General features: G+C 43.4%; 1 protein-coding gene across 1 annotated transcript in view; it reads right to left on the bottom strand.

Annotated features, from left to right (window-relative positions):
* The window catches only part of TECTA (tectorin alpha), a 102705-nt gene that overhangs the window by 25906 nt on the left and 49787 nt on the right, over positions 1-27012 (bottom strand). Inside the window, exons 14-17 of the mRNA XM_030221689.1 lie at positions 24896-25182; positions 15356-15636; positions 12537-12647; positions 8491-8693 (exon numbers count right to left, since the gene is read on the bottom strand). Of these exons, the coding sequence (XP_030077549.1) occupies positions 8491-8693; positions 12537-12647; positions 15356-15636; positions 24896-25182 (882 nt within the window). The remainder of the gene's footprint in view (positions 1-8490; positions 8694-12536; positions 12648-15355; positions 15637-24895; positions 25183-27012) is intronic.

Genomic DNA, 27012 nt, shown 5'->3' with positions numbered 1-27012 from the left:
GCTCATCTGTGAGTAATGTATGTACTGTGCAGAGAACTATATTTCCTGGTTAAAGAAACTCCTGGCTTTTGCTGTGAACAGGGCCCCCCCCAGCTGATAAGAGCCTGGATGTAGAGATTAAGGACCAGTGATGTATGTATAGTTATGATGTATGTATAGTGTATTATTGCTTCTTTTCCTGGTCTAGAAACTCCTAGCTTTGCTTGGATGTAGTGACTAGTGATGTAATGATTGTTTCTTTTTAACTATAGATAGGTATTGTTTCCTTTCAGTTATATAGCTTAATCATTGTGTATATATCTTAATCATTGTGTATCTTAGACAATAATGCACCTCTAATAAAAGTCTCATCTACCTAATACGAATCCAAAAGAATCCACAGTAATTACTGAGTAGTCTGTGTCAGTGAGGAAGGCTGTAAAACCAAGTCAGAACAGTGCTGCTCACCACCAAGGATGTGATGTTGCTCATGGGGGTGGAGGGGAGGGAGGGAGAGGTGCTGGACAATAGAAGGAAGGGAGGAAGGATTATATTTATGCTTATATTTGGCCATTTTATTGTTGTTATGCTGTTAAAAAATTGTAAGTTTTATGTCAAGCTGTACCTGCTGTATACTGCCTTAGGTGAATTTCTTCTTAAAGGTGGTTAATAAATTCCAATAAATAAATGAATAAATATTTTAGTCTGTATCAGTACAGCTTTAGAGCTGCATATGGTACTCAAACTTACTCATGTCAATGCCAGACATGGAGGGGCATAATCGAACGGGGTGCCCAAGTTTTCATGAGGGCGTCCTCGCAGGACGGCCCCGTAAAGGGGCAGGACAACCCATATTATTGAAACAAGATGGGCGTCCACCTTTCGTTTCGATAATACGGTCAGGAATGCCCAAATCATGAAATTTAGGTTGACCTTAGAGATGGTCGTCCTTAGGTCGTTTTTGAGATGGTCGTCCCCGGTTTTCTGTGATAATGGAAACCAAGGATGCCCATCTCAAAAGCAACCAAATCCAGGCCATTTGGTCATGGGAGGAGCCAGCATTCATAGTGCACTGGTCTCCCTCACATGCCAGGATACCAACCGGGCACCCTAGGGGCACTGCAGTGGACTTCAGAAAAGGTCCCAGGTGCATAGCTCCCTTACCTTGGGTGCTGAGCCCCCCAACCCCCCCCCCCAAAACCCACTACTCACAACTGTACACCACTACCATAGCCCTTAGGGATGAAGGGGGGCACCTACATGTGGGTACAGTGGGCTTCTGGTGGGTTTTGGAGGCCTCACATTTACCACCACAAGTGTAACAGGTGGGGGGGGGATGGGCCTGGGTCCGCCTTCCTGAAATACACTGCACCCACTACAACTGCTCCAGGTACCTGCATACTGCTGCGATGGACTTGAGTATGGCATTTAAGGCTGGCATAGAGGCCGACAAAAAAGTATTTGCAAACTTTTTTTTATGGTGGGAGGGGGTTAGTGACCACTGGGGGAGTAAGGGGAGGTGATCCCCGATTCCTTCCGGTGGTCATCTGGTCAGTTCGGGCACCTTTTTGATGCTTGGTTGTGAAAAAAAATGGACCAAGTAAAGTCGCCCAAGTGTTCGTCAGAGACACCCTTCTTTTTTCCATTATTGGCTGAGGACGCCCATCTCCTAAGCACGCCCCAGTCCCGCCTTTGCTACACTGCCGACACGCCCCCGTGAACTTTGGTCGTCTCCGCGACAGAAAGCAGTTGAGGGCACCCAAAATTGGCTTTCGATTATGCTGATTCGGCCGACCTTGCGAGAAGGATGCCCATCTCCCGATCTGTGTCGGAAGATGGGCGCCCTTCTCTTTCGAAAATTCACCTGATACTCTCCCCAATATTCAGCTGGTATCGGACTGCACAGTGACTGCTCAATGCTGACGGTCAGACCGGATAGTCAATGCCATGCTGTATCCAGCAACTGGCATTAAATATCTGTTTTCATTTTTGACCACGGCAATGTAACCATTTAAGTCAATATTCAGTGCTAACTGGTTAAATGCTTAGTGGTTAAAGATAGGCCTGATATTTGTGCGGCTTATTTTAACTGCTAAACATAACTGGTTTGGCACTGAATATCTGTGTCTAACTGGCTATGTCACGTGATATAACCAATTAGAGGCTAGCCACTAACCGCAAATATTCAATGGAGATAACCAGATATCTCCCACTGAATATCCACAGTTACTACTACTACTACTACTTATCATTTCTATAGTACTACTAGATATACATGGCACTATACACTGGACATGAAGAGACAGTCCCTGCTCAACAGAGCTTACAATCTAATTAGGACAGACAAACAGGACAAATAAGGGATACGGGAATTCTTAAGGTGGGAATGATAAAACATGGGTACTGAACAAGTGAGTAAGGGTTAGACATTAAAAGCAGCATTAAAAAGGTGGGCTTTTGGCCTGATTTAAAGACAGCCAGAGATGGAGCTTGATGTATCGGCTCAGGAAGTCTATTCCAGGCTATGGTACAGCAAGATAAAAGGAATGGAGTCTGGAGTTAGCGGTGGAGGAGAAGGGTACAGATAAGAGAGATTTACCCAGTGAACAGAGTTCCCAGAGAGGAGTGTAGGGAAAGATACGAGTGGAGAGGCAATATTTAACCTGTTCCTGGCCGGTTAAATAGTTTTGAATATTGGCCAGACTGTGTTGTAGTCTGGACCAAAAGAACAGGACCTCTTTGATGGCATTTTTAGACATTTCATCAGCTTTCAGTGAACTTGATCATAAAATATTGGTGCACAAAGGCTGATTATAGGTTTGGACCCATCAGTTCTTGTTCGGTTCAGTTTGATAGGAGAGTGGGTCTCCATATGGCTGAGGGATACCAGTTCTGCTTTTCCAGCCATCTTAATATAACATCTATCTATTTCCACTGTGTTCCATTTTGCAGTGGCATGCATCTGAATGTAGGATTTATGTATACAATACTCTGATTTTTAGCTCATCGAATGACAACCTGTTTGATCAGACTACAATCCTTGTTGACTATATAAATAATCTTTCTAGTTGGATGTCTGCAAATTGGCTAATGTTTAATTTACAAAAAAACAGAGGCATTGCTAATTAGCCTCTTGAAGACCTTGAGATTCCAGACAGCTTATATGTTAACACTTGCTGAATCTCAATTTGTAGAGAGATTCAATACATGTGAAATCATTGGCTCATAATTGACTGTGAAACCCAGATTCAGAGAGTGCCAGGCTGCTGTTTAAGCTTCATGTGGTGCATAGGCTAAAGCCTCATAAGGTGCTACAGGCATTATGTTTAACTGCCATCGATTACTGCAGTGCTTGTTACTCTGACCTGCTCATATCTTCAGAGTGTCTCTGTCTATCCAGAATGCAGCAGCCCATATATTAACCAGTTGAGCAAATTTTGAGCACATTGCACCAAGCCTTTATATGTTGGACTAGTTCTCTGTGTCCAGGGCCGCTGAGAGACTGAGCCAGGCCTGGGGCAGCACCGACATTGCCGTCGCCCCCCAGGACACTGCTGCAGCTGCTGATGCCTCCCCCTGGACGCCATGTGGCCAGGCCAGATTAGGCGACTGGAGCCCAAAGTGTGTGTGTGTGTGAGGGGGGGACGATGACAACATTTTGCCTCATTTCCCTGCCCCCTGTTGTAACTCCACATACCTTGGCTGCAAGGGGTCCTCAAGCCTCACCAGCAGAAGCCTTCCCTCCAGCACTGTTCTCCACCCCATTGCCTGCCTAGTGTGTCTGTTTCTCCTCACATCGCAACCGAACACGTATGACATGAGCGGAAGCAGGGCAGGCAATGCGGCGCAGAACAGCGCTGGAGGGAAGGTTTCTGCTGGCGGGGCTTGGGGACCCCCGCCAACCAAACCAGGGGCCCCGAGTCCAAGTGTGTTTGCTCCTGCCTGGCCTCTAAGGGGGGCCCGGCGCTGTGGTCTGTCTCTCCTGCTCCTGTCAGGACCTGGGTGATTGTGTTAACATGATCACCCGGGTCCTGTCAGGAGCAGGCGAGGGACAGACCCCGGTGCTGGGCCCCCATTGGAGGCCGGGTCCTAGGGAATTTTGCCCCCCCCCCCCCTTGGCGGCCCAGTCTGTGTCTACCTGCATTTTCCAGCTATTCATAGCATGTCAGAGCACTGCACCATTTTATCTGCAATTGGCAATAGGCTAACTCACGATTATTGTGTTCTTCATAAGTACATAAGTATTGCCATACTGAGAAAGACCAAAGGTCCATCGAGACCAGCATCCTTTTTCCAACTGTGGCCAATCCAGGTCACAGATACCCAGCAAGATCCCAAAAAAGTACAAAACATTTTATACTGCTTATCCCAGAAATAGTGGATTTTCCCCAAGTCCGTTTAATAACGGTCTATGGACTTTTCCTTTAGGAAGCCGTCCAAACCTTTTTAAAACTCCACTAAGCTAACCGCCTTTGCCACATTCTCTGGCAACGAATTCCAGAGTTTAATTACATGTTGAGTGAAGAAACATTTTCTCCGAACCTTCACACTAAGGTTTCTGAAATCCAGTGGACTGCAGGACAAAGGCAACATGGTTCTACTAGAGGTAGGTCTTGTCAGATTAATTTCTTTGACTGGTTGACCAGACAGTTGGACTGAGGGAGAGCTTTAGATGTAGTGTACTTAGATTTTAACAAAGCCTTTGACATGGTTCTGTGTAGGAGACTCATAAATAAACTGAGTGTCCTCAATATGGGCCCTAAACTTATTGACTGTATTATAAACTGGTTGAGTGGAAGGCGACAAAAAGTAGTGATAAATGGAGTGCACTCTGAGGAAAGAGATGCTACCAGTGATGTGCTGCAAGGTTTGGTTCCTAGTCCGGCTCTTTTTAACATTTTTGTGAGTGATACTGCAGAAGGGCTGTCTGGCAATGTTTGACTCTTTGTGGATGATACCAAAATCCGTAATAGAGTAGACACACCTAATGATGTGGATAACATGAGGAGGGATTTAGCGAATCTTGAAGATGGGTCTGAAATTTGGCAGCTTAGATTCAATGCTAAAAAAAAATGTATTCATTTATTTATTTATTGCATTTGTATCCCACCTTTTCCCACCTCTTTGCAGGCTCAATGTGGCTTACAATACATCATGAATAGTGGAAATAAGTAGAAATTAGGCATTTGGTATTACAGAAGGATCTTGGGTAACATGATAATGGTAGAACATGATAGTAAAATAACAAGTAAACATTGTAAGACAGTTCTTGATACATGTGGAGAAGTTCACATGTGTTGGTCATTGTGGTAGGTCTTGTTAAAGAGATGGGTCTTCAGAAGTTTCCAGAAGTTAGTTAGTTCATAGATCGTTTTTAGGTTGCGCGGCAGCGCATTCCAGAATTGCGTGCTTATGTAGGAAAAGGTTGACGCATGCAATAGTTTGTATTTTAGCCCTCTGCAGTTGGGGAAGTGAAGATTAAGGCACGTGCGGGATGATTTTTTAGCATTCCTGGGTGAGAAGTTTATTAGGTCTGACATGTAAGCTGGGGCTTCGCCATGAATGATTTAGAGGGGCATAATTGAACGAAAACGTCTATCTCCATGGGCATTTATCTCTGAGAACGGGTCCGTCAAGGGGCGGACCGAACCGTATTTTCGAAAAAAATAGACGTCCATGTTTTATTCGACAATTTGTGAGCTGGGCGTTTTTGTTTTTCAGTAATAATGGAAAATGAAAGTGCCCAGCTCAAAAACGAATAAATCCAAGGCATTTGTTCGTGGGAGGGGTCAGGAGTCGTAGTGCACTGGTCCCCCTCACATGCCAGGACACCAACCGGGCACCCTAGGGGGCACTTTTACAAAAACAAAAAAAAAGGTAAAAGAGCTCCCAGGTGCATAGCACCCTTCCCTTGTGTGTTGAGCCCCCCAAATTCCCCTCAAAACCCACTGCCCACAAGTCTACACCATTACTATAGCCCTAAGGGGTGAAGGGGGGCACCTACATGTGGGTACAGTGGGTTTGGGGGGGTTGGACGACTAAGCATTAAGAAGCACAATTGTAACAGGTAGGGGGGGATGGGCCTGGGTCCACCTGCCTGAAGTCCACTGCACCCCCTAACAACTGCTCCAGGGACCTGCATACTGCTGCCAGGGAGGTGGGTATGACATTTGAGGGTGAAAATAAAAAGTTGTGAAACATCATTTTTTGTGGTGGGAGGGGGTTAGTGACCACTGGGGGAGTCAGGGGAGGTCATCCCCGATTCCCTCTGGGGGTAATCTGGTCATTTAGGGCACTTTTTGGGGCCTTATTCATGGAAAAAACAGGGTCCAGGAAAAGTGCCCTAAATTCTAGCTACAAACGCATACTTTTTTTCCATTATCGGCGAAAGGCGTCCATCTCTCCTCGGCCGATAACCACGCCCCAGTTCCACCTTTGACACACTTCTGACACGCCCCCGTCAACTTTGTACGCTTCCGCGATGGAGTGCAGTTGAAAACGTCCAAAATTGGCTTTCCATTATACCGATTTATTTGTTTTTGTGAGATAAACGTCTATCTCCCGATTTGGGTCGAAATCTAGGCGTTTTTCTCTTTCAATTATAAGGTGGTTAGTGAACTAGGGTACATATTTTGAACGTGATGCGTTGAGTGGGAGCCAGTGCAGTTTTTCTCGTAGGGGTTTAGCATTTTCGTATTTGTTTTTCTGAATATGAGTCTAGCTGCAGTGTTCTGTGCTGTCTGAAGTTTCTTGATTATTTGCTCTTTGCAACCAGCGTAGAGTGCGTTGCAGTAGGGTCATACAGCATAAGTGTAGTACTTCTGTGCACAAAAGAGGAGCGGGACTTGGGTGTGATCGTATCTGATGATCTTATGGTGGACAAACAGGTAGAAAAAGCACAGTGAATGCTAGAATGATGCTTGGAGTGGCCATCAGGAAAAGGGAGGGGATAGTGCCTCTGTACAACTCTCTGGCGAGACCTCATTTAGAGTACTGTGTACAATTCTGGAGACCACACCTTCAAAAAGATATAAGCAAGATGGAGCTGGTCCAGAGAGCAGCTACTATAATGGTCAGTGGTCTTTGTTATAAAACATTTGGGGACACACTTAAAGATCTCAATATGTATACCCTGGAAGAAAGGCAGGAGAGGGGAGATATGATAAAGACATTTAAATACCTACATGGCATAAATGCACAGGAGGAAAGTCTCTTTCAAATGAAAGGAAGATCTGGAATGATGGGGCAAAGGATGAAGGTGAAAGGTGATAAACTCATGGGTAACCTGAAGAAACACTTCCTTACAGAAAAAGTGGTGGAAGCATGGAACGGTGGAGATGGTAGAGACAAAGACTGTTTCTGAATTCAAGAGGGCATGGGAAAGGCATATGGGAGCTCTGAGAGAGCAAAAGGGATAGCAGATGGTGTAGCTGGGCAGACTGGATGGGCAGTGCGGTTGTTATCTGCTGTCATTTTCAGCAAGGCCTTTTAGAGTTTCTGTTTGTAAAGGTGATGTACAAGGCCTTTATCAGAGTTTGTGCATATTGGGTTGCTGGTCCATCTATGTGGAATACAAGTTCACTTTAGCTTTTCTCAGATCTCTTAAAATTTTGAAAAGGAGTGAGAGTACAATATCTGAACTGTGATGTGTTCTGTTTTGTTGTACAGTAATATACTATTGTCTAATGTTTGTCTGATCCTCCCCTAGAATGGTACAATTTATAACTTTTGAACAACTACATAAATAAATAAATAAAATGAATTGTGGTGCATGAATATAACTTAGTATTTGCAACTGATCCGTTGATGCCTTGAAAATGACCATGAATATACACAACAAAAGGAATGGAGATCAACATATATAAAATTATACTCCCTTTCTAAACAGGACCACTCTAAGGAGAACCTTCAGCTATGTGTTTCATCCTCCCCTTCCTCACCAAGAGCCCAGCATCTCCCCTTTTCTTCTCTCACTCCTCTGTCCAGCATCTCCTCTTCTCTGCCATGTCCAGCATCTCTCCTTCTCTTTCCTCACCCCTGTGCCCAGAGTCTCCCCTTCTCTTTCCTTCCCCAGATTAGCATCTCTTCTTCCCTACTGTCCTCTGTTGTGTCCATCCTCTACCTCCCTTCCCTCCTCCTTGCTGCTGCCACAATTCAGACTCTATCCTTGCCTGGCCCTGAATCAGTTGGAAACTCAGTACAGTGCAAGGCCTTAAGCGCCCAATGCAAACTTCCTGTTAGAGGAAGTGGGACCCAGCAGAGCTTGAGCACATATGGGGTGCTCAAAGTCCCGCTGCTGTGCTGACAGCAACTTTCAAGTGGTGCTTCTAGTTACACAAACACTATGCTGCTGCAACCCCCTCCTCCCAAACAATTTTGCTGCCCTAGGCATGCACCTAGGCAGCCTACTAATAAGGCCGGGCTTGCTTCTCAAGCATAGTATGTCATTTCAGAATATCTATATGTTTGCCTGATCTCTGCAGTATATATAGTAATTTTCTAATCTCTCACCTGCACGAGGTTTCCACAATTCCCCTTTGTATTATTGATCTGAAAGGAAATGAAGTCTTCACCTTCTATACCAGGGCAATGCCTATCATTAATTCGAACACCTTCTCTCTCAAAGCCGAGCTGGAAAAGTTTGCACTTTGAGATAGACACTTCCATTTGTGCTGTTTTACAGGTCACTTCAGCATCAATGATGTCATCAGTACCTATAGGAAAATATGGGTTTCAAAAATTAAGGTGAATGGAGTAAATTAAAGATGACAGAGCAGTGGCTTTCCTAGGGGGGCTGACACCCGGGGCGGATCGCCGATGCGCCCCGCCCCCCGGGTCCAGCGCTCCCCCCCCCGGATACAGCGTGACCCCCCCGGCAAAAGGACACCCCCCGCGAAAGAGCCCCCCCCAGGTGCACTCCGCTGGGGGGGGGGGTGCCGCGCGCACCTGTCCTTCATTCGTTCCATGCTCCCTCTGCCCCGGAACAGGAAGTAACCTGTTCTGGGGCAGAGAGGAAGCATGGAACGAACGAAGGACAGGAACGCGCGGCACCCCCCCCCCCCCAGCGGCGTGCACCCGGGGTGGACCGCACCCACCACCCCCCCCTAGGAACGCCACTGTGACAGAGCTCTGTTAGGAACTGTATTCTCAATGGGGGTGGCAACAGGTTACCCTAGTATCTAGGGAAGAGGCAAAAATATTAGGTTTGTAAGTTAGTTACAGTTAACTCTGCAATTACCGTATTTTTCGGACTATAAGACGCACCGGACCATAAGACGCACCTAGGTTTTAGAGGAGGGAAATTGGAAAAAAATTTTTTTTCCTTTTTCCCTCCTCTAAAACCTAGGTGCTCCGGTGCGTCTTGACCAAGTTCGGGATCGCCCTCCCCTACTCACATCAGCGATGTTCCCTGGTGGTCTAGTGACGTCGGGGCAGGAAAGAGCCCCCTCTTTCCTGCCCAGCGCGCTGCTCTCCGTCCTCCTCCGTCCTCCTGTATGCTGCCTGACGGTCTCGGCGGCCATTTTGAATCTCGCCGAGACCGTCAGGCAGCATACAGGAGGACGGAGGAGGACGGAGAGCAGCGCGCTGGGCAGGAAAGAGGGGGCTCTTTCCTGTCCCGACGTCACTAGACCACCAGGGAACATCGCTGATGTGAGTAGGGGAGGGCGATTCGGGGGGGAAGGCGATTCGGGGGGGAGGGCGATCCGGAATCGCTACCTTCGGACTATAAGACGCACCCCCCATTTTCCTCCCAAATTTTGGGGGAAAAAAGTGCGTCTTATAGTCCGAAAAATACGGTAATGCATCAATTATTTATCATGATTAAAAAAAAATTAATTGTATTTAAAAGAATGAATCACTTTCCAGCATCTCATGTGTCCTCCAGACCTCTCTATTGCTCTCTTCCATTCCCTACTCCTGTCCTCAGATCTGGCATCTTTCACCCCACCTCTAGTGTACCTAGGGTGGGGTGGTGGGGGCGGTCCACCCCAGGTGCAGGCAACATGGGGGTGCGTGGAGTAGGTGTGTGGCTGTTGGCTCTCCCGGTCTCCTGCCCCTCTGACATCAACTTTCTGTTCTGGGGCAGGGGACCAGCAGAGCCGAGGGCTGCTTGCCTGCTCCACATACTCCTTCCTCAGAGGAGGGGGGGGGGTGCTCTGCCTGGGGAGGTGTGCTTCACCCTGGGTGCCATATAAGGTAGGTACGCCATTGCACCCCACCCATGATTCAACATCATCCTCCCCAATGCTGGTCTACCTTAAAGGTGGTCTTCTGTTGGTCTCTGGCAGTGGCAGCATTGCACCTATGCTGCCTGCAGCCTGGTTCAAAGCTGACCCAGAAACAGGAAGTGATGTGTTGGAGGAAGCAGGACGCGCCAGCAGAAAAGCTTTGGAGCAGGCTGCAGGTAGCATATAGGCAATGCTACCACTGCCAGAGACAAACAGATTGCCTTTAAGTTGATTGGTGGTGGGGATGAGATTGAGGGGGAACAGATGCTGAACTCTGGGTGGCGAGAGGGGAATAAGCTGCAGACCCATACATAGAGCTGGAGGAGCCACTGATGGAAGCTATGGCTAAGGCGGTGAGCTCCAGCAGTTCGCAAGAAGTCTTGAGGTGAATTGCAATAATTGGCATTAACAAGCACTAATTGGCTCTAATTTTGTAACACTTTACATTTATATTTTGCACAGTACTAGGGGACATGCTTCACTGTTCCTGTTTCTGGGGTGTTGTATTGTATGCAGAGTCTGGCTTCTTGGGGGTTGTTTAAATTTTGCCTATATATTTCTATTTTTAGTTTGTGGTTACTTATTCTATACTGGGTGAGGATGTATCTGTGTTCTCTGTTTGTGAAAAACCGCATAGGTGCCTACGTACACCCAACGCACATCAATTTGGAGTTACTGCCCGATTACCACGTGGCCCTTGTGGTAATTTCATTTTTGATGTGCGTCTGATAAGCGCGCCGGAAAATGGATGCGCACCAATTTTAATTTTGCCGCACGTCCATTTTCAGGAAAAATTAAAAAATGGCCTTTTTTACAGGCATGCTGAAAAATAGATCTGTGCACACCCAAAACACACCTCTACACTAGCGCAGCCCATTTTTCAGCACACCTTAGTAAAAAGGTCCCATGGTTTTCTATAGGCAGGATCATCTTTACTAATCTGGCTTGTTTAGTTTTACAATAGATGTATTGATGTTCTAGTGCTCACTGCAGTGTTTAAGATGCTGCCTTTTCCTAGGTACACCCTTGCTGTGTGACCCATGAAAAGTTACTGCTATTATGGTGTGCTAGAATTGCTCTGTAGGTCCTGAGTGACATTTGTTGTGTTTGTATTGATTCACTGTCTGCGTTTCTTTTCTATTTGTTTCACGACATGATTATTACTAAAAATAATTTTTTCATATAGAGGAGGGGGTGTTAAAAAATGATCAGCCCCAGGTGTCAAATACGCTAGGTACACCACTGGTTACTACTTATCCCTGGGATCATTAGCATGGAATCTTGCTACTCTTTGGAATTCCGGAATCTTGCTACTATTTGAGATTCTGCAAGGTCCTTGTAATCTGGATTGGCCACTGTTGGAAGCAGGATACTGGGGTAGATGGAAAGGGAAATGGGACTTGATATACCACCTTTCTGAGGGTTTTGCAACTACATTCAAAGCGGTTTACATATATTCAGGTACTTATTTTGTACCAGGGGCAATGGAGGGTTAAGTGACTTGCCCACAGTCACAAGGAGCTGCAGTTGGAATTGAACTCAGTTCCCCAGGATCAAAGTTCACTGCACTAACCACTAGGTTACTCCTCCACTAGCAACATTCCATGTAGAAGCCTGCCCTTGCAGATCAACAATGCGGCCGCGCAGGCTTCTGTTTCTGTGAGTCTGATGTCCTGCACGTACGTGCAGGATGTCAGACTCACAGAAACAGAAGCCTGCGCGGCCGCGTTGCTGATCTGCAAGGGCAGGCTTCTACATGGAATGTTGCTAGTGGAATAGCAACAATCCATGTAGAATCTCAGATAGTAGCAACAGAATCTCAATAGTAGCAACATTCCATCTAGAATCTCCAATAGTAGCAACATTCCATCTAGAATCTCAAATAGGGAAAGGGAAATGGGACTTGATATACTGCCATTCTGAGGTTTTTGCAACTACATTCAAAGCGGTATACATATATTCAGGTACTTATTTTGTACCAGGGGCAATGGAGGGTTAAGTGACTTGCCCAGAGTCACAAGGAGCTGCAGTGGGAATCAAACTCAGTTCCCCAGGATCCACTGCACTAACCACTAGGCTACTCCTCCACTCCACTCCATTGGTTTGCCCCAGTATGGCTATTCTTATGTTCTTTGGGGAGTATTTTCACCTGCTGGAGAATTAGAACATCTGACTTTCCACCTTGCTATACTTTTGTCAATTGTTTTATAGTGTTTGGCTTTTGTCCCATCTGTACATCCTTAGAACATTTGCTTTAATCACCTGTATAATATTTAGGGCTCACTTCCCTGATGAAGCAGCAGTCAAATATTTGACATGTTTACTCACTGTTTCCATAAGCAGGAGGCTCCATGCAACCACATAGCTCCCCTCCATTATCAATGTCACAGGTTCTGTTTGGACAATCTGCCCCAACACAGGGATCTTCAATCACTCCTGCTAAAGAGGAGATTAAATGTAAAATAACATTATTTCATCATAAATGTATAGATAAGCTTCACAGTAGCAACCACATTTACTCTATATAAAAGCTAGGATGTGCAGGGTTTTTTGGTTTTGTTTAGTTTGTGGGTTTTGTTTTATTTCATTTCATTTCATTGATTATTATTTTTATTGCATACTATTTTTTCAGTGACAAGCACTAAGCCTTGCCAACTAAAACTGAAAAAACAGGCCTGATGTCACTCCCCCAGCCACCTCAGCCTCCCCCCCACCTCACAGTTTACCCCACTCCTGGGTCTTCAGGAGCAGAAGTGATCCTCAGCCCCTCCTGCCTGATGGTGCTCTATTTCTAAATTATGTCAACTGACCTGCACAGACTATATTAAGCATCTGTTCCTTAGTATAATCCTGAATGATAAGGGATCCGCTAACTAAACCGTATTAAGCAGTTACCCCCGGATTCTATATATGGTGCTCAAAATTACATGTGCAAATTTGGGTGCATGCCCAATCTGTGCATGCAATTTAATTGAGTAATGAGCCAATTAGCACCAACAATTGGGCGCTAACAATTATTGGCATTAATTGACAACAATTTGGATTTATGCGTCCAACTGAGGCACTAATCTATAAACTCAGGGACCCTTTTACTAAGCCGGGGTAGGGCTAACGCATGGTTAGCATGCGCTAAATCAACACTACTGCTGGGGTAGCGCGGGCAACCTGGTGGTAATTCCAAAGTTGGCGAGAACTGTTTCCCTCAGTAGAAAATAATTTTCTATTTTCTACTGCAGGGGCCCGTTCTCGGCGGTAATTGGCAGTGTGGCAATGGCCGTGCTGCCTGATTACCACACAGGTAGCGCTTGAGCCCTTACTGCCAAGTAAATAGGTGGCGGTAAGGGCTCAGGCAGTAAATAGCCACGTGCTACTTTTCACATTAGCGCATGGCCATTTACTGCCCCCTTAAAAAGGCCTTTTTACCCACCATGGTAAAAAATGGCCCAGAACGCTCTAATTTCACGTGTCCAAACTAGCGCAGGCCATTTTTTACTGCTGCTTAGTTAAAAGGGACCCTTAGCACCTAAATGACATAATACACAACTACAAAAAGGGTGTGCAGACGGGCATGTCAGGGGTGTGTCTTGCAGTTGCATGCGTAAATTATGGAATACTACCGCTTATGCGCCCAACTACCAGCTTTAGGCGCCACCATTTTCACCAGCCTTTGACATGATGTAAGTGTTCACACTTAAAGTTCAGCACACTCATGCCCACTTATGCCCTATTCTATAATGAAAATTTCCTGCGCAATTGCCGTTATGGAATTGGCACTTCGCACTCAAATTTTTCATGCTTAATATTGGGCACACTTTCTTGAATTTGCCTCTATATGTACATATATGCAGATTTAATAAAGTGACCTCACACCAACCCCACTTACACTTAGGTTTGAGAAACTTATGCATATATAGGATGCATGTGTATACATTTCCACACATACACCTAGAGTGATTTATTAATAGCTATTTCTATATATAAAGGCAGTCATTTTATAAAGTCATTTTTGCACATATGTGGCAGAGTTTGGACAGAGCATGGATGGAGTAATTTAGGTGTCTCCTTGAATAACTGGCGTGGACATTTACAGCTGCTTGATATCAGGTGTAAACGTCTGTACCTGCAAGGTAGGTGCGATTTATGCTGCTTATTCTACTTTTTATACACTCATAAGTGCCTAAGTATCTTTATAAAATAGTAGCTAAGTATGCGCCTACATTCCCTCTAAATCTAGGCACCCTTATAAAATTACTCTTCATGTGCTATTTTAAAATTACCCCCAATATGAACAATGAATGTGTAGAGAGGGTGAAATCAGAAGAAAGCACAGCACAGAGAGGAACATGGATGCAGACTCAAAAAAGGAAAATGTAGCACAGAAAAGATTGCATGACATTGTGGAGCAAAAATAGACACAGCTGCAAAGAGAAGATCACAGGAAATCATAAGACCAAAACCAACAGCATTGTAGAAAAAGGACTTGTACTACAAACTTAGGTTGTGAGCCCTCCAGGGACAGGGAAATACCCAGTGTACCTGACTGTAGCTCACCTTTAGCTACTACTGAAAAGGTGTGAGCAAAATCCAAATAAATAAATACATTAATAAATTAATTAAAGGGGAAATCTATTAAAAAGGAGTTTGGTCTTTTAGGTCAGCGGTTCCCAAACCTGTCCTGGGGGTTCCCCAGCTAGTCAGCTTTCCAGGATATCCACAATGAATATTCATGAGAGAGATTTGCATGCAGTGGAATATTTGTTGAGGATATCCTGAAACCTGACTGACTGGGGAGGCAAGCAAGCCAAACCACCACCAGGATGGAGGTACACAAATTCCTACGAAAAGTAGAATCTGAGGAAAGGGGGAGTAGGAGGAGTAGGCTCTTGAACAACACTAGTAGGCGACATAGGTTAGGAACAATCTCTTTATTTAAATATACACTCGACTCGAACCGGTTTGGGAACCACTCTTTTAGGCATTTCCTGTGGGTGCAAACCTCAGCCTCTATATGCGCTGTGTTTAAGAACCTACAAGCACCAACATCTCAAATCTAGCCTAGGTCGAAATCCTGTTCAACACTCTCTTTTGTGTGTTATTGAATACAATCAGAAATCATCACTTAATTCAAGGGCTACTGGCTCTCTTACAGCAATTCTCCTTCTCTATCCATTCTGTGCTGAGGATTCCAAAGGAGCGGCAGGCCTCCCCGTAAGCAGCCAAGGAGCCACAGAGCTGGAACTTTTTCAGGTTGTAACAGCCGTCCAGAAAACACGACTCGTAAAAAGGGAGTGGATCTAGAAGTCCATAACAGGGCTGGAAAAATCCCTTCATGTCAGTGAGCTTTAGACAGTGGCCATCACTCTGCAGTTTCTGAATCTGGACGTTGTCACAAGTGGATGCGTACTGAGAATATTGCAACTCATTACAGCTGGAAAAGAAAGAGTGAGAATTATACAGGCCTTCAAATCAAGTTCTTTTTTTTTTTTTTTTTACTTTTGAGTAACATGTCTTCAGGATAACACATTCAAAGGCACATTTTTCATTTACAATTCAAATGTAAATTCAAATTCTCGACTCAATAAACAGCTATTGCGGTCCCAATACATGCAATAGAGCTAAAATCCAATGAAAGCAGCAACAATAATCAGCCTTGCAGCTTGCAGGGTTGATAGAAACACACAGCAACTGTCTCTCTCATTCAAGATTTTAGCTCTATTGCGTTTTACTGACTGCTGCTGGTGTTATGCCTGGAAATTCAATGCTGGGCCATGTATGGGCTTTGGCATTGAATTTCTGGGTGTACAGATCCGGCCATAGTATAGTCGGTTAACTTAACTACGACATTCAGCACTCAACTGTGTAAAGATACGGCTGACTTTTATGCGGCCCTATTTATGTGATTACCTTGGCCGGTTAAGTGCTGAATATCGGCACTTAACCAGCCAAGTGCTGACTCTGCCCTGGGATGACCCCACAATAGCTGGTTTTCAAATTGGCACTAATTGGACATTTTCAATGGTAGTAACCAGTTAAGTGCTGCTGAAAATGCTCGGTTAGCTCTGAACAGGCAATTTAACCAGGCAGGAGCTGTTTCTATCCGGTTAAATCACTTTGACTGTCAACCCAATAGTGTATATACGGGTATGTGTACATTTTGGATATGTGCCTATGTGCTATTCCAAAACTGCGTGCATATCTCCGATAGCGCATTGTTTGCAGGTAGGCGTACACATGGGTGGGGACTGGGTGGAGCGCAGGCAGGGTATATCTCTGCAACATATGGTTAGTGCAGTGGGCTGAGAACCCGAGGAACCAGGTTCAATTCCCACTGCAGCTCCTTGTGATTCTGGGCGAGTCACTTAACCTTCCATTGCCCCAGGTACAAAAATTAGATTGTGAGCCCATTAGGGACAGAGAAAGTACCTGTATATAATAAATGTAAACCAATCTGGTTGTACCACAGAAAGGCAGTATACCAAAAATCCATATGTGCCCACTTATCTACTCAGTACATTAGTATTCTATAAATGAGCCTACTATTCTTTTCATTATAGATAAGCTGATACACTTAATGCTACCTATGAAGGTGGCGTTGAGTGATTTGTGTTACCTGCTCCAGTAAACTTACCACATGTTAACTTACCCATTCCCTGAACGTGAAGGGTAATTCTATAACTATGCGCATGGAATTACGCATGCCCTTTGCATGCAAGTGCTGAGATAATTGGTGCTTGTGCACATATTATGAGCACTATGGGCTATTATATAAAGTGGTGTGTAAGTGCATTAGTCCAAAAAGTAACCTCTGTTTTACCTTTGATGTCTCCTTTTGGATCTTTGCTCTTGCATTTGTGTGTACGGTTGTCTTTTCCTTTTGTTTGTTTTTTTGTGTGTACATAGCTACAAAGGGGCATACAAGGGCACAGTGAAAGATGGGATATGGGCATATGTACCACATATGTGTGTTTTGTGTATGATCTTTAGTGCTTAGGCACACTCATTTTCACCTGGCATAAGTGAGTGCATCTGACATTGTGCGTACATCTTTGAGTTCCATAACGTAGGAATGGGCAACCTTTATTAGACTGAGGGCCGCATGAAAGTCAGTATTATCCCTAGTGAGCTGCAACATTACATAATGTTAGAATTAGAAGTGGAAATGCACAGCGCTCCATAGACCGTCTGTGATAAATAAATAAATAAGAACACATTTAATTAAAAACAATGGATAAAAATTTGCTAGAATGGTTATTCTGAAAATATTCGCAAAATAGAGTATTTAAAATCAACAAAACTCTGATTAATGATGCTTTCTGTCTATTCTTCCCATAGTCTCATGGGCCACATAAAATTCTATGGTGGGCTGCAGGTTGCTCACCCCTGCTATAAAGGCATATAGATGCCATTATACAATTACCATTTAGCACTTCCTATTGTAGGAAGTAGTAGGGGTCATGGCAGCCATTTTGTTGCTGCCTTGAATGTAGGCGAGTGGGCATTGCTCCTGCCCATTTAGTACTCGACCACATTAGATTCTGCAAGGTAGGCCAGGGAGGGAGGTGGGTGGCAGAGAGGGGACCATGCCTTCCTTGTATCTTTGGGGTGGGGGTGGGATGGGGGATCAGGCCAGGGGTATTGTTGGCATACCAGGTTGAGGGGATTGGGATGGGAGGCAGTTACCCGGAAGGTTACCAGGCACCGGCCGATATTTTATTTTCACAGCATAAAGTTAGGACAGCCTTTTTCTGTCCTAACTTTATGCGGGTTCTTAGCTGGTTAGAAGACTGAATATCACCCCTAACTGGCTAAGTGGCTGCTCTACCCGAACTCTGCCCCCAGCCTGCTCCTAACCTCATTGGTTAGGGGTTGGCCATTAATAGGCAATATTCAGTGACACTGTCCTGTTAATTGTTGCTGAATTAACCCCAGACAGTGATTTAAACAACCAGGATCCTCTCCTGGCCGTTTAAACCCTTTTGAATATCACGCCCTATTTATTTTCATTTTCAGGGTTTCATTTTTGTAAAACAGTAATACAGTAAGTGACTGTCCATCCAGTCTCCTCAACAAAGTGGCCAGAGCTGCATCTGCCTCTCTGTGCAGGTTATAGCCATTCACAATGAAATACCAGTTGGCAATTTGCCATCATGCCAACCACATACCGGTATATGTAGTTAAATATGACGGCCTCTTGGAACAATATATGTTAAAACCAAAAGTATTGCTAACAGCATTTAACTTGCGAATTTCAACATTAAGATGGCTTCCCCTCCCCCTTGACACGCCAGCACCCTCAGTTGTAACTCCTATTACATATACACCAGTCAATAGAAATATGAAGGAGGAGGTGAAAAAGTCCACAATAATAGTCAGCCCAGCTCCAATATATATATTTCTTCAGCAAACACTTTAAATATCAATCATAGAGTTACTATTGGATCTATCAGATACGCATGCTTCAACCATTAGGCTAAATTAATTGAGCCTGGAGTGAGTAAGGATGAGCATGTAATTGTCATCAATTCACAATATATTTTTCTTTTTTCATTTTCTTTACTTTTTCTTCCCAATTTATAATGTATAATATAGTTACTTAGCTCAATTTCTTCTTATTACTTCATTATGGGATGCACATAAAATCATAGTAGGAGACACATCATAACTGACATGAATTCACGTTTCGCCAGTGGCTGTCTCAAAGTCAGTCTCCATGTAGGTTCTCATTCAATGCGGTTTGAGAACCTACATTGAGACTGACCTTGAGACAGCCATCATGCCAACATACTCATGCCAGGCTCAATTAATTTAGCCTAATGGTTGAATCATGCGTATCTGATAGATCCAATAGTAACTCTATGATTGGTATTTAAAATGTTTGCTGAAGAAATAAATATATTGGAGTTGGGCTGGCTATTATTGAGCACCCTCACTCGTAGCTTAGGGTATTAAAGTAATATCCAAAAACTATCAACAATAGGAGGACAATATTTCAAACAGTATCAATAAACACTTGGATAAAACTGTTAATTCAGAAGTATATCTACAATATCCGAGAATAACAAAAACAAAGTGATAAGTGCTCAGAAACAAATCAGTGCCCCAATGCAATTTTGAATTTCCATCCAGGCACCCTTATCTCAATCATTGCACATTAATCCAGCATTACATAAATGTATACTGCACCTGGTCTAGATATGCTTATATGCTTGGAGTGGAGGAGTGGTCTAGTGGTTAGTGCACTGGTCTTGCAATCCAGAGGTGGCCGGTTCAAATCCCACTGCTGTTCCTTGTGATCTTGGGCAAGTCACTTAACCCTCCATTGCCTCAGGTACAAACTTAGATTGTGAGCTCTCCTGGGACAGAGATATATCCGGTATACCTGAATATAACTCACCTTGACCTACTACTGAAAAAGGTGTGAGCAAAATCTAAATAAATATATATATATCTAGACCAGGTGCAGTATACACAAGATAAACTCATTTCATATGGTATGAGATACTTTATATGTATACCAGAGCTTGATTTGTCCTTGCCATTCTCAGGGCACAGACCATAGAAGTTTGCCCAGCACTCTTCTTGTACTAAAAGTTATGAAGCTAACATCAAAGCCCCTTAAAATTTACATTCCAGCCCATCCATATCTATTCAGTCATGATCAGGGCGTAGACCATAGAAATCTGCCCAGCACTGGTTTTGCTTCTCAATTACAGGTGTTGCCACCCAATCTCCGCTAAGTTTCTGTGGATCCATTCCTTCTAAACAGGATTCCTTTTGTGTTTATCCCACACACGTTTGAATTCCATTACCGTTTTCATCTCCACCACCTCCCGCAGGAGGGCATTCCATGTATCCACCACCCACTTCATGAAAAAATACTTCCTGACATTACTCCTGAGCCTGCCCCCCTTCAACCTCAATTCCTGTCTCCGAAAAAGGTTTGTTTGCAGATTAATACCACTATTCATACCACTATTCAAGCATACTATTAATATAGTGCGGTTTTGGAAGTTATGACAGCAGCACCTTGTGTTTTGGATTATGTTAGTAGTATTTTATGTTATATTTCTATTAATTGAAAATGTTTTGTTTTACATTGGTATGTATGTTTTTATGGAAACCGCCTAGTTTATAGGCAGGTTAGAAGTGTTTTATTATTACATTTGTTTATTAATTTTAAACATTACAACAAGAAAATACTTGTTACTGAAATACAGCCATGATTCATAAGAGGAAATTAAACAACATTTAAGGAAATATCGTACAATTATACAGATATACAAATCGTATTCTATCAAATTCCTATAACATAAATTTTTTTGCTTCATTAGACCACATTAAGGTGAGAGAGGGGTCGGTGGAATTTAGAGAGGATTTAAAACAAGTATTTATTAACAAAATTAGGAAAAAATAAAAAAGATAGTGGCTTAACATTCCCACGTTATATTTATATCGTTACTGCTGCCTCGAATCAAGAAATGATTTAAGGTGTTCAGGTGAATAAAAGGTATATTTAATCTGACCCAATTTAACAATGCATTTACAATGAAATGCCAAGAAGAAGTTCCCTCCTATATCAGATGTTTTTGATTTTAACGCAAGGAAAGCTTTCCTTCTTTGTTGGGTAGATTTTGCTACATCAGTTAGAAGTGTTTTAAATAAATAAATAAAAATACTAGGATCTCTATGGATAGGCCATATGGTCTTTATCTGCTTTCATTTCTCTATGTTTTTATGTTTCTAAATTCCAGTTAATGGCTTCTTCTGTGGTGACTGCCCAGAAATGTGGTTAAAATATTGCCATCTACAATATTTATAAAAATCCCTGTGGATACCATATCTTTACGGAAATAGCCACTGATGAGGCAGAATGTTCCTAGTGATGCCGCATCACTGTAGAGAAAGGCACAGATATAAATGGAGTCTTATTAATGTGTCAAAACCAGAACAGTAAAAGACTGGCAACATATCAGCACAGATGTTCATAGTGATATAGTGTCACTATGTAGAGAGATAATTATTGCTGGTGATGTTCTAAGTGGTACAGTATGGCTAGAAAGAAAATTACTGAGATCAATAAAAACCTATTTATACCTCCAGGTCAGAGCCTTAGCAGTTTGTCAGTTCACTGGAAACAGATACAAGCTATGTCAGTATTCATTATCAGGGTGATTGTATTAAAGTGACAGACCAGACACTAGTTATTAGAGGTGATGTTCCTAGCTATAACCATGGAGACAGATATCACCATCTGTATGCAGAGCTGCCAAGGGGGCCAAATCCACTCAGCGGGAGATTTGGGGTCCACCCCCAGCCTAGGGTTACCATATAGCTCCAGAAAAAGGAGGCTAGATTAAGCCAGTCCGGGTTTTACTTCCATTGCTTTCAATGGAAGTAAAATCCGGACTGGCTCAATCTATCCTCTTCTTTTCTGGATCCATATCACCCCAGCTCCACCCTCCCCACCCATTGTTCCACCCAACTCCACCCATTTCTCCACCTCAGTACAGCTGATTTGCGGCCAGCGGCTACAGGAGTGGTCTCCCTGTCCAGCAGCAGCAAGAAACACCTTCATAAAACATCATCTCCGGCTGCTTTGGGGCATGGGATCAACAGTAGAAGGAGGCGGTGCTTTATAAAGGTGCTTCCTGCTGTCACTGGATGGGAGGCCACTCAGCAGGAGATCCCGATTTCTTGGCGGGAAATGACCCGCGAAAGCGGGAGACTTGGCAGGTATGAGTATGGTCTCAATAAGGCCCAAGGATAAAGACACTGATAGGCATTAACTTTCTTAATCAACATGTTCATAGGAATGGAAGCAACTACAATCTTCAAAATCAATGAACCATCAATTAAGTAGAACTTATGCCAATGGTATGAATTTGCACGATATGCTTTTCTTACACAATTTGCAGGAACCAAATACTGATCTCTAAAGAGTTGTTACTCAAAATTATGGTTCTTTAAAAAAAAATAGGGAGAAAAAGACCTCATAACGACACAAACTCACACAATTTGCTGATTCAAAATCTAGCATTCACTAAGTGTGGTTGGTCCATCCGTAATCATGGGTCCAAAAATTCCCTCAGAAAATAAACGTTCTTAGTGGATCTAAAACAATTTAAAATTTTATTATACTATTCACATCCACTAAAACGAGCAAAAAATAGTTGGTAACAGTTTAATTTGCACTGTACAGCTGATTTTCATATGACCGAGGTCCCGACGGGGACCCGTTTTGTGGCAGCTTCCTCTGGAGACTCAGCCAAAAACGTCTGAAGCTGTGCATTCTTGTTCTGACTTGCAGCCATGATTACATAGGAATGGAAGACCTTAAGGTGCACATCATCCCAACCTTTGGCACCATTTGCATATGTACAAAGGTAGATTTACATGTGTTAATCATCATAAATGCATAAGTATCAATCTTAGAAAAGGTGCTGCTTACAGGTCTATGTGGCAGCATGCAGAGATTTAAAGGAGGCATGTCCTGGGTGTGGTTTGGACGGTTCTTCAAAGTAGATGTGTATTCTGTATTTTAGAATGGCGATGGAGGGTCATGCATTTGGGCTGCAAAAACTCGAGCGAGTTTAGGGGGCGAAGAACTTTTGTGCATGAAAGAGGAGTGGGGCTTGGGTATGATCATATGTCATGATCTTAAGGTGGCCAAACAGGTAGAAAAGGCGACAGTGAAAACTAGAAGGATGCTTGGGTGCATAGGGAGAGGAATGGCCAGCAGGGAAAAAGGAGGCGATAATGCCTCTGTGAGACAGGATGGAGTTGGTCCAGAAGGTGGCTACTAAAATGGTCAGTGGTCTTCATCATAAAGCATATGGGGACAGAATTAAAAATCTCAATATGTATACTTTGGAAGAAAGATGGGAGAAGGGAGGTATGATAGAGATATTTAAATACCTACACGGCTTAAATGCACAGGAAGTGTCAATTGAAAGGAAGCTCTGGATGAGGGGGCATAGATGAAAGGGATTAGACTCAGGAGTATCCTGCTGTGCAGGAAGTTGGGGAAGTCTCGCTGGATTTGAAACCGCGAGACTTCTCCAAATTACTGCACCACATGGCTCAAGTATCTGCAGAACCTGGCCATGCAGGGAAGACAAAGAACTCTGATGCTGCACTGAGGAAGGAGAAAAAAGCCAGAGCCTGAAGAGGTAAATGAGGGGAGTGGGGAGGGAAAGAGAAACTGGGCGATACTAGGAATAGGGGGCACACAATGAAGCTACAAAGTAGTGAATTTAAAATGAATTGGAGAAAATATTTCTTCACTCAATGTGTAATTAAACTCCGGAATTTGTCATCAAAGAATGTAGTAAAAGCAGCTAGCTTAGCGGGGTTTAAAAAAGGGTTGGATGGCTTCCTAAAGGAAAAGTCCATAGACCAGTATTAAAATGGGGAAAATCCACTGCTTATTTCTAGGATAAGCAGCATAAAATGTATTGTACTTTTCTGGGATCGTGCCAGGTACTTGTGACCTGGATTGCCCACTGTTGGAAACAGGATGCTGAGCTTAATGGACCTTCGATCTGTCCTAGTATGGCAATGCTTATGTACTTATGTAAAGATGAGGAAGGGGGCATGAGAGAAAGTAGGTGAAGGCTGTGGAAGGGGGCATATTGTCCTCATAAAGTGTTCCCCAACACAATTCGGCTTATACTCAAATAGGCTTATATTTGAGTTTATATGGTATACATGTGGGAAAAATGAACGTCATGGACCCAGCATCTTCCATGTGGAGGTGTTGGCATTTATAGGTAGAAGTGGCAATTTGGCACCTTCCTCATGTAAGTGCTGATGCTTTCAAGTGTAGCTGCCCCATTTTACAAACCCATATGTGTACAATGATGTCAATTAAGTAGTGAAGCCACAATGTTAATGTGGTTTCATTTTGGAGGTGGAGAAAAATTACATGAGATTAAGAAACATTTTACATACATATACTGATATGAGTATGAAAAAGTCTTTATAAAATTATCCCCATAATGCATGGATAGTATATGTTAAACAGTGGTCAGTAAACAAATACATCTATTTGAATATCAGCCAGTAAGTTTCTTCATTTCACATAATTGTCGGATTAGGTCACAGAGACCCATTTGTGATAACATTTGTGATACAACAACAGGGCTAGATTCAGTAAATGGTGCTAAAAAATGGGCGTGGGAAAAGATCGGCGCTAAGTGTGATTCTGTAAAGGACGTGTGCCCTGTATGGAATCACACTTAAGCACTGATCTTGCGCCTAACTTTGAGTGCCAGACGTAAATTACACCTGCTGAAAGCAGGTGCCAATGCTGGTGCACAAGTTAGGTGTGCTGCGGCAGTATTTTGTAAATACGCACATAACGTTTTGGAACACCCCTGACATGCCACTGGCCACAACACCTTTTTAGATACACACCATAAGGTTTAGGTGCCATGCCCTATAGAATAACATGCAGCCAGATGCAACGCAAATTCTGATTGATGCCAATTAACTGCAATAATTGGTTGTTAGCACCCAATTATTGCTAGCTAAGGGCTCATTAATCAATTAGCTTGCGTGCGCACATTAAAACACCATATATAGAATCCAGGGATTAAATGCCTACAGCTGAGTTTCTGCTTATATTATGATTCTTATTGAATAGAATCTTGATATATCATCGTCCCTGAACGCAGGCATCCATTTACCTTTTTTGCATACCATTCGTTTTCCAGCTCTGCGCCAGCACTACACTGCTTACAACTGGCTTTCCCCTCAGTGTCACGTAATCATCTGTTAAATCACCATTAAAGTTTCCGCACAAGCCACAGACTTTGTTCTGGAGTCGTTCACTGATGCTGATCTTGATGACATTGAAACCATTATAGTGAATTTGAATATCTGGACTTGTATCTATTACCAAAAATCCTTCCATGCTGTAGATTTTTGTTGACAATCCAGTTATAAATGGAATAGTTACTTGTGTCCCATTAACCTGAATTAAAAAAGAAAAGAAAAATGTCACTCTCAGGTCAAAGCAGTAGATAAAGCTTACAGTTCAAACTCCTCTTATTGACCTATAAGTACATTCACTCTGCAGCTCCTCAGTACCTCTCCACTCTCATCTCTCCCTACATTCCTCCCCGGGAACTCAGTTCACTGGGTAAATCTCTCTTATCTGTACCCTTCTCCTGCACTGCTAACTCCAGACTCCATTCCTTTTATCTTGCTGCACCATATGCCTGGAATAGACTTCCTGAGCCGGTACGTCAAGCTCCATCTCTGACCATCTTCAAATCTAAGCTAAAAGCCCACCTTTTTAATGCTGCTTTTAACTCCTAACCCTTATTCACTTGTTCAGAACCCTTATTTTATCATCCTCACTTTAATATTCCCTTATCTCTTATTTGTCCTGTTTGTCTGTCCTAATTAGATTGTAAGCTCTATCGAGCAGGGACTGTCTCTTCATCTTCAAGTGTACAGCGCTGCGTACATCTAGTAGCGCTATAGAAATGATAAGTAGTAGTAGTAGTATAAAGCCAGGCATCTCAAATCCCTTAAGATTTCACTCTTTCTATTCTTATGCTTGAAAAGTCCTTACAAGTATCATGTAGTTGGTTAGGTTGAAAATATCTCAGAAGTTCATCAAGTCCAGTCTTCCTCCAGTTGCCTAACAGTTCTTTCTCTATTTATTTGGATTTTGCTCATAGCTTTTTCATTAGTAGTAGCTCAAGGTGAGTTACATTCAGATACAGTACATATTTTCCTGTCACTATGAGGCTCATTTTCAAAAGCGAAAAAGGTCCAAATTGGTATTTTCAAAACCAATTTTTAGACCTTTTTCTATGAGGTCTGTCAGAAGTGTGTTCAAATCACAAGGGGGCATGTCAGGGGCGTCTCAAGGGCGGGATCTGGGCATTCCTAACACAGATGTTTTTCAGCCATAATTGAACAAAACCAAACCATCCTGGACTAAAACTAAGACGTCTTCAGCTAGACCTGTTTTTATAACAAATATGGCACAAAAATGTGCCCTAAATGACCACTGGAGAGAATCATGGATGACCTCCCCTTACTCTCCCAGTGGTCAGTAACCCCCTCCCACCCCCAAACATGTGATTAAAAACATTACTTGCCAACCTCTATGCCTGCCTCAGATGTTATACTCGGGTTCATTAGAACAGCATGCAGGTCCCTGGAGTAGTCTAGTGGTGAGTGCAGTGCACAGCAGACAGATGGACCCAGGCCCATACCTCCCCCTACCTTTTACATTTGTGGTGGAAACTGTGAGCCCTCCAAAACTCACCAGAAACCCACTGTACCCACATATATGTGCACCCATAAGGGCTATTGTAGTGGTATACAGTTGGGGGTAATGGGTTTTGAGTGGGTTTTGGGGGGCTCAGCAGACAAGGGAGCAACAGTGAGATGTGTACCTGGGAGCATTTATTTGAAGTCCACTGCAGTGCCCCCTAGGGTGCCCCATTGCTCTTCTGGGATGTCTGTGTGGCCAGTCTACGAAGAATGCTGGCTCCTCCTACATCCCAATGGCTTGAATTTGTGTGTTTTTCACTTTGACATTTTTTTGTTTTGAAAATGGACCAAAAAAATAAATGCCCAGAGCACGAAAACATCTAGCAAATAGCCATGAAAAAAAAGTCGTTTTTCTGTTTTTAAAATGCCTATATTCCCCACTTGAATTTTGGACGTTTTTAGCAAAATGCCCCTCTAAGTAACTTTGTAAGTGTAGCTTCTTTGTCGCCTTGCATCTGTTGTGAACCATGGTATCGGCACTGAATATATAGATATGTGCGGCTAGCCAGCA

The sequence above is a fragment of the Microcaecilia unicolor genome, chromosome 12, assembly GCF_901765095.1.
Source record: "Microcaecilia unicolor chromosome 12, aMicUni1.1, whole genome shotgun sequence".
NCBI lineage: Eukaryota > Metazoa > Chordata > Amphibia > Gymnophiona > Siphonopidae > Microcaecilia > Microcaecilia unicolor.
The sequence above is the reverse complement of the archived record's forward strand: the minus strand, read 5'-3'. Positions and strand labels throughout refer to the sequence as shown.